The following is an 8,813-nucleotide window of genomic DNA, read 5'->3' as shown; positions in this document are numbered from 1 at the left end:
TTTTTCCTGCAATCCCTTTTAGCTGAGGTTTTTCCTGCCCTCAATGTTTGGTTGTTTCCTTCCCCTCTGCAGGAATCACCCCTCGGTTATAGTTCAGCCGGGGAAGAGGCCGCTGCCCGCGGAATCCCCGGACACGCAGAGGAAACGCCGGATCCATCGGTGCGACTACGAGGGCTGCAACAAGGTCTACACCAAGAGCTCCCACCTGAAAGCTCACAGAAGAACCCACACAGGTTTGAGCATCGCTGTGCTTTCACCAAACCCCTGTCAGACACTCAATGTCAGCTTTTAGTCAGCCTGGGGGTGAACAGCAAAATCATAGAATCATAGAATCATTCAGGTTGGAAGAGACCCTTGGGATCATGGAGTCCAACCATCAACCCTACTCTACAAAGTCCTCCCCTACACCATGTCCCTCAGCACTGCATCTAAACGGCCCTTAAACACAGCCAGGGATGGGGACTCCACCACCTCCCTGGGCAGCCTGTTCCAATGCCCGACCACTCTTTCGGTGAAAAATTCTTTCCTAATGTTCAAATTTCCTAATGACCGGGGGTGTTGGTCGACTGTCGGCTGAACGTGAGCCAGCAGTGTGCCCAGGTGGCCAAGAAGGCCACCAGCATCCTGGCCTGTGTCAGAACAGTGTGGTGAGTAGGAATCAAGAGGTGATGGTCCCCCTGGACTGGGCACTGGGGAGGCCCCACCTTGAGGGCTGAGTCCAGTTTTGGGCTCCTCACCACAAAAGAGACATTGAGGGGCTGGAGCTGGTGAGGGGTCTGGAGCACAAGTCTTGTGAGGAGCAGCTGAGGGAGCTGGGGGTGTTCAGCCTGGAGAAAAGGAGGCTGAGGGGAGACCTTCTGGCTCTCTCCAACTCCCTGAAAGGAGGGTGTAGCCAGGGGGGGTCGGTCTCTTCTCCCAAGGAACAGGCCATGGGACAAGAGGACAAGTTGCCCCAGGGGAGGTTCAGATTGGAAATTAGGGAAAATTTTTCCATGGAAAGGGTTATGAAGCCTTGGAATGGGCTGCCCAGGGAAGGGGTTGAGGCACCATCCTCCACCAGGAGGATCATGGGTTAGAAAGCAAGGGTTGGCAGTGATTGGAAGTGGAGCTGTTGGTGACAATGGTGCAGGTTGTTCCTTCTGCAGCGACTTCAAGAGGTGCTGGATGGGGTCACCAGCCCTTTCCCCCCAGCTCCTCTGGAACGTGAGCTCCTGGGTTTTGAAAACGCTTGAGCAAACGCTGAAACCTTCTAAGTTTCTGGGGTTGCTGAGCCAAAAGAGGCGGTGGTGGGGCGGAGGGAGGAGCAGAGAGGGGAGAACAAAATAAGCTGTGGCAGGAAACAATACTTTTTGATCTGTCAGTGTCAGAGGCAGGGTTCCCTGCAGCTGGAGGCTCTTGGAGTCAGCCCCTCGAGAGGTTTACCCCTTTGAGAGGTTTACCCTCTCGCCTTCTCCAATCTCATCCAGTGATGAGATTGGAGAAGGCGAGAGGGTAAACCTCTCAAACGTTAAACAACGGGCGCCTTTGCGTTCTTAAAATAACTCCCCCCTCCTGTCTTTTTGTCTTCTTCTTCCAGGTGAAAAGCCCTACAAGTGCACGTGGGAGGGCTGCACGTGGAAGTTTGCTCGCTCCGACGAACTGACGCGGCATTTCCGCAAGCACACGGGCATCAAACCCTTCCAGTGCCCGGACTGTGACCGCAGCTTCTCCCGCTCCGACCACCTCGCCCTCCACAGAAAACGCCACATGCTCGTCTGAACCTCTTCAGCCCCCGACTCCCCTTTTAGTATTTTTTGGTTTTGTGTTGTTTTTTCACACGTGCATTTAAATTTGGATTCAGCTGGCCTGAATCCCCCCCCGGTTTCTACCATTAAAAGCTTCCGTATGGTCAGTAACAGACGGTATCTAACCCTCCTGTGTCCTCGCCACGGGTCAGACCTCAAGAATGTGAAGGCTTCTCTCCACTCTGGGCTTGTTCTCCAGGGGAGATGTTTAAGCAAAAACCCTTCCTGCAGCCCGTAGGTCTGGTGTGTTGCGGTGCCAACGAGGGAACCTGGAAACTGAAAACTTCTCTTGGTTTCTTCATTTAATCAGCCCGGCCCACGTGGATAAAATAGCAAATGTTACCGAGTGCCCAAAATGCTAGGCCTTGCCAGAGACTTGTTACTGACGTGCCCAGGGAGGGGCACGCTGGTGTTTGATGCTCCACAGTGCAACGGATGGACTCTTCCCAAACCCGCCTCGGTGCCTGCGGCGCGGTTGATCCGAACTGACGTGCCCGGGGAGGGGCACGCTGGTGTTTGATGCTCCACAGTGCAACGGATGGACTCTTCCCAAACCCGCCTCGGTGCCTGCGGCGCGGTTGATCCGAGGGTTGTGGGATGGTGGTGCCTGATCTCACAGCTGCCCCCCAGACACCCACTCCCACCCAGCCCAGAAATAAACCTGAGCCGTGTCAGTGCTCCCCAGAGAGACTGAGTCCCGGAGTCATTGGCAGGAGTCGCTCCGTAGGGAACGTCGTGCACCTCGGGGGTGACCTCCTCTGCCTTCTGGGGCAGTGGGAACCCTTGGTTTTTAGGGTGTGGTGGGGTTTTGGTGGGGGATCCCTGCTGGGGGGCTGTACCTCTGGTTCCATCGGTGCAGGGATGGGATGCATCCCTGGTGGTTCTTCCCTGTGACACCTGGAGAAACCCCCCACAGCTCCTTCCAGGGACACAGCCTCTCCCTCCACTAGAAAAGAGTGGTTTTCTCTTTGCTGTACCTTGGAAAAATAGCAATTGTTAAGGTTAAAAATGCTCCTGAGTGTGTCAGGGCCAGAGGGGGCCACTTGGATACGCTACAGTGTTGAGGTGGACAGTAAAATGACAATGAGCAAACAGTGTGCTTTTGTGGCCAAGAGGCCAATGGAATCCTGGGCTGCGTAGGGAAGAGTGTGGCCAGCAGGTCAAGGGAGGTCATTCTCCCCCTCTACTCTGCACTGGTGAGGCCACAACTGGAGTACTGTGTCCAGTTCTGGGCTCCCCAGTTCAAGAGGGACAGGGAACTACTAGAAAGAGTCCAGCGTAGGGCTACAAAGATGATTCAGGGATTGGAGCATCTCCCTTATGAGGAGAGACTGAGAGAGCTGGGACTCTTTAGTCTGGAGAAGAGAAGGCTGAGGGGAGACCTTATCAACGCCTACAAGTATCTCAAGGGAGGGTTGAAGGAGGAGGGAGCCAGACTCTTTTCAGTTCCACTCAAATATGAGGAGAAACTTCTTCACGGTGAGGGTGAGGGAGCCCTGGAACAGGCTGCCCAGGGAGGGTGTGGAGTCCCCTTCCTTGGAGATTTTCAAGACCCGCCTGGATGCTCCTGAGTAACATGCTCTAGCTCTAGGCAATCCTGCTTCAGCAGGGGAGTTGGACTAGATGATCTCTATGGTCCCTTCCAACTCTAAAAAATTCAGTGAAATTCAGTGAACTACTTTTCCACGAGATTTTTACGAGAAGATGGGATCAGGGATGAAGCACTTCGTGGTGATAAATTGAGCCCTGTGTCAGTGTGGGATGAAAAGGTGGATGGGATCATCCCTTTGGTAACTCTGGTGGTCTCTCCAGTGAGCTTCCCTGGGGATGTGTCTGCAGAAAGTCTTGGTTCCCATTTCAAGTTACCAAAAATGAACTTCATGCAACCCCCAGGTGACCCAAGAGCTGTTCCCATCTCTGGGAGCCTGCTGGAGGGCAGGTTTCTGTCTGTCTGTCTGTCTGAGCAGACTCCGTGGCCCTGTAAGGAAATGGGGTGTTATTTCTCCAGTTTTTCTCCTTTCCCCTGCGTCGGGTAAAGCCCGTTCCCTGCAACTTAAACCACCCCCAAGTCAGGTTTGCCTTTCTCTTGGGGGAAAAAAACCCAACCCTGGGCAATGGGGGGATGTGAGGTGAGGAGGAGCTTCCCAAACCTCTCCGGGGGCAGTGTCCATCTGCAGGTGGAGCTCCTGGAGCAGGAAGGTTCTGCTTCTGCACAACATGGGGTGGGGGTCCACCAGCACACCCAGACCCAAGAGCTGGGGTGCAAAGAGCCTTCTGTTGGTGACAGGGTGTCTCTCCTGATGTCCCCTGGGATTAGAGATGGAGAAATGGCAGGGAAATACCACAAGCATCATTCCAGGTGTGGAACCAACCCATTGGGATGTGGAAAGGGAGCCCAAAGAGGGGGAATTGGAAAACGGGGCCGGGAACGTGGCTGCAAAATGGCTTTCCTTTTGGAGGGTCCTGTTATGGAGATGGAGGGGCTGGGAGGGAAGAAAGGGCTACTTGGGAGCAGCCGGGCCAAAGTGGGGATTTTGGGATGTTTTTACCGGTGGCAGAACCGGGCACCTTCCTTCAGTCCAGGTTTTAATGGTTCCGGGCGTGTGGAGGTGGCTGAACTTGAGCCCCTGTGGCACCCAGTTCAGAGACATCAGTATCCAGGGGTGAAAACAACTCTTCATTCTGCTCTAAAGGAAAAAGCAAGCAGATGAGTTATAAAAATAAGCAGTTTCATGACAAGGGATTCCATTTTAGGGTAATAAATGCAAGTGCAGGACATGGGGGATGTTTAAGGCGCGTTTCCTCCAATGCTCTGTTTCAAGGCCTTTCACAAAATGTTTTAATATTTTATTTTTTTTTTAAACTATAAATCTAAAATCAAGCACCCCAAAATCAGATCTTCTTTGTACCGAGGAGTTACTGTGGAGATGTTAATGGAGGTTAATTACCGGGTTCCTTCGCGAGCCCATGGACCTTCTTCCTGCGGGTGTTTCTGCTGACGGTGGAGATTCAACAGAACCTTAAAATACCTTGAGCCCTGGGCCTTGTGATTTTAGGACAAGAGAAATTTAAATATTAAAATATAAATATTGGAGCTGGTTTGGTGTAAATGCAGGATTCTCACTCGGGGGGGACGTCACCAAAAAAAATAAATCATGACCGCACTTTCCTCTTTCGACTGAAAAACGTGAATTTACGTCTCCGCTGGCTCCTTGATGCATTTTAGCAAACTTTGATTTTTAAATTTACAAAATTAAATACTTCTCCAAGCTGGTTCCTTCCACCTGTGCCCAGTTGAGACAAAGAGAGAAAACCCTAATCCTGCAGAACGTGGGTGGTATTGATTTAAAAACCCTCCCCTTTTTCCAAGCAGCATGTCCTGGGTGATGCCGTTTTACTAAAATGGGCCTGTTTAAGCTCTTTTATTCTGAAAAATGACTAGTTTCTAAGACAATCACAAAAAAACAGGCGGGTATTACTGGGAGGGGGGGTATTTAAATGGACCCCACCGTTCTGCAGTGACTCTTCTGATGGCGCATGTTGGCCAAAGGAGTCGTCTGTGGAGTTGGTGAATGCAAACCCTTTTCTATTAAAAAAATACCCTTTTCTAGAAAAAAATCCTTCTCTATTAAAAAAATGACAAAGCATTTTTACACATCCTCCATGGGCTACACCGGTTTTCCTCGTATTCTACAGGTATTAGCACTTTTTTTTAAAAAAAATTGTACTTCAGATATTAGAGGGTCAAAGTAATGTCTTGTGCTCGGCGTCTCTCCTGCAGGCGCAGCAGGGACGGGGGGTTTTTCCTTTCACACTTGTATAAACTTTGCAGAATGTTTTTTAAATAAAATGTAATATATTTTCTAAGCTGATGAGACTGGGTGGGTGATTAAAGGTTTGCTGGAAGTTGCAAAAAGGGAGCCGTTTTGGTAATCGTGGTTCCTGAGTGGAGATGTGAGTGTTTGATGAACTTCAGCACTGCTCCTCCAGAGAAGGAGACTCCACCACCTCTCTGGGCAGCCTCTGCCACCATCACAGCAAAGAAGTTCCTCCTCATGTTGGGTTAAGTTGCAAAAAGGGAGCCGTTTTGGTAATCGTGGTTCCTGAGTGGAGATGTGAGTGTTTGATGAACTTCAGCACTGCTCCTCCAGAGAAGGAGACTCCACCACCTCTCTGGGCAGCCTCTGCCACCGTCACAGCAAACAAGTTCTCCTCACGTTGAGATGGAACTTCTTACCCTCTCCAGCAGTTCCCTGTCCTTCTGGAACTGGGGAGCCCAGAACTGGACCCAGTGCTCCAGATGGGGCCTCCCCAGGGCAGAGCAGAGGGGCAGGATGACCTCCCTCCACCTGCTGCTCACCCTCTTCCTGATGCCCCCCAGGATGCCCTTGGCCTTCTTGGCCACCAGGGCCCATTGCTGGCTCCTGGGCATCCTGTTGTCCACCGGGACTCCCAGGTCTTTCTCCTCAGAGCTGCTCTCCAGCAGGTCAGCCCCAACCTGTCCTGGTGCAGGGGGTTATTCCTCCCCAGGTGCAGCACCTGACACTTGCCTTTGTTGAAGTTCATCAGGTTCCTCTCCGCGAAACACTCCAGCCATGTCTTTCTCCTCAGAGCTGCTCTCCAGCAGGTCAGCCCCAACCTGTCCTGGTGCAGGGGGTTATTCCTCCCCAGGTGCAGCACCTACACTTGCCCTTGTTGAACTTCATCAGGTTCCTCTCCGTGAAACACTCCAGCCACGCTGAAGGTCTTGCTGGATGGTGGCACGGCCTTCTGGTGTGTCACCCATTCCTCCCAGTCTTGTGTTGCCAGCGAACCTGCTGAGGGTGCACTCTGTCCCCTTATCCAAGTCATTGATGATTATGTTGAACAGGCACTCTGTCCCCTTATCCAGGTCATTGATGATTATGTTGAACAAAAGAAGACCCAGTACTGATCCCTGGGGACATTTCATAGAATCACAGAATGGTTTGGGTGGGAAGGGACCTTAAAGATCATCGAGTTCCACCCCCCTGCCCTGGGCAGTGACACCTCCCACCAGCCCAGGTTGCTCCAAGCCCCCTCCAACCTGGCCTTCAACCCCTCCAGGGATGGGGCAGCCACAGCTTCTCGGGGCAACCTGGGCCAGGCTCTCCCCACCCTCACACCAAAGAAGTCCTTCCCCACAGCTCATCTAACGCCGTCATCATTTACTCCGGTTTTCCCAAGAGTCCAAACATCTCGTGCATGTCCCAGCGTGACCCGTCATTTCCAGAAACAGTCGCTGGTCCTTTACTCGGCCACAGGGTGTCACCCTCCGCCTGAGAACACGGCAACATTTAAGATTTGACATGTAATTTAAGCAAATATTTCTTTTCTCCCAGCTGAGACATGAATCTGCCACATCTGCCTTCACCTTCTGTCCCAGCGCCACGGCCCGACCCGCACAGAAATCACCTCAAGGATCCAAACCTGATCCTGGTGTTTTTAGGGCAACTTTTATCACACCAAACAAGTCCTTCCCCACAGCTCATCTAATGCCGTCATCATTTACTCCGGTTTTCCCAGGAGGCCAAACACCTTGTGCATGTCCCAGCGTGACCCGTCATTGTCAGAAACAGTCGCTGGTCCTTTACTCGGCCACAGGGTGTCACCCTCCGCCTGAGAACACGGCAACATTTAAGATTTGACATGTAATTTAAGCAAATATTTCTTTTCTCCCAGCTGAGACATGAATCTGCCACATCTGCCTTCACCTTCTGTCCCAGCGCCACGGCCCGACCCGCACAGAAATCACCTCAAGGATCCAAACCTGATCCTGGTGTTTTTAGGGCAACTTTTAGCCCTAAAACCACCTCTAACACCTCCTCCCTCCTGGCCAAGCACTAACAGAACTCATGACACACCGAGCTGCTCTCACCTGCCCTTCCAGGCCGGCCAGCTCCAGCAGAGCAGCTCCTGGCACCGTTTTCATAAATACAGACATCAACATGACAATATTTCAAGAGTTCAACCAGATACTCATGTCCTCTCTGTCTTGCAAAACTTCTTTCCAAGAAGAACACATGACACACCGAGCTGCTCTCACCTGCCCTGGCAGCTCCTGGCACCGTTTTCATAAATATGGATATTAACATGACAATATTTCAAGAGTTCAACCAGATACTCATGTCCTCTCTTGTCTTGCAAATCTTCCTCCCAAGAAGAACACCACCCTCACACCAAACAAGTTCCTCCTCGTGGTGAGATGGAACTTCCCATGTTCCAGTTTGTGCCTGTTCCTTCCTGTCCTGTCACTGGGCACCACCAAAAAAAGCTCTAAGAAGGAACGAAATAAGCAGTTCTGCAAACATTTTTTTTTTTTTAAATAATCTTCACCAACATATTGCCTTCTAAAAACCAGGGAAAACAAGCCTTTTGCTACTTCATGGCCAAACCCCCCCAAAAATGATAATCAACACTTTGTGTACCCTCTGAAGAGAAACGGAGCTTCAGGGCAGGAGGAAATGGAAGTGCCAAGAGAGAATTGATGAGAAACAGCGTCAGATGCCAACTTCCTGAATGAAAAACCAAATGAATCTGCTTTATCAAGGGAGCTCCGAAGTGTCCTCGGGGCGGCTGGAGCGTGTGGCGCAGGATCGGCCCTGGGGAGGGCAGATTCAGGAGGTAGGAAGGATGGAGATAAAGGGGTGTGAGAGGGTTAATATCCTAAAACAATGAACTTAGCAAACTTCAGGAACTACTCCTCTCACACCTACCTACACCTTGGGCTTAGGAACAGTCCCAGAGGGGAGGGACTCTACCCCGGCCCAGCCCCTGGAGGTTCTTTAGGACATAATGGAACTGCTGGAGAGGGGACAGCAGAGGCTACAAAGATGATGAGGGGCCTGGAGCATCTCTCTGCTGAGGAAAGGCTGAGGGACTTGGGGCTTTGGAGTCTGGAGAAGAGAAGGCTGAGGGGGGATCTCCTGGCTGGGGGGTGTCAGGAGGACGGGGCCAGGCTTTTTCCAGTGGTGCCCAGTGACAGGACAAGAGGGAACGGGCACAAACTGG

General features: G+C 51.7%; 1 protein-coding gene across 1 annotated transcript; it reads left to right on the top strand.

Moving 5' to 3' along the window:
• Positions 1 to 39: 39 nt before the first annotated feature.
• On the top strand, positions 40 to 2,262 carry LOC106899844 (Krueppel-like factor 3). The gene is made up of 2 exons (XM_014961768.1): positions 40 to 233; positions 1,577 to 2,262. The coding sequence occupies exons 1-2, from the start codon at positions 44 to 46 to the stop codon at positions 1,756 to 1,758; spliced, it is 372 nt and encodes a 123-aa protein (XP_014817254.1). The 5' UTR covers positions 40 to 43; the 3' UTR covers positions 1,759 to 2,262.
• Positions 2,263 to 8,813: the final 6,551 nt, after the last annotated feature.

The sequence above is a fragment of the Calidris pugnax genome, unplaced genomic scaffold (assembly GCF_001431845.1).
Source record: "Calidris pugnax isolate Ruff unplaced genomic scaffold, ASM143184v1 scaffold670, whole genome shotgun sequence".
Classification (NCBI taxonomy): domain Eukaryota; kingdom Metazoa; phylum Chordata; class Aves; order Charadriiformes; family Scolopacidae; genus Calidris; species Calidris pugnax.
The sequence above is the reverse complement of the archived record's forward strand: the minus strand, read 5'-3'. Positions and strand labels throughout refer to the sequence as shown.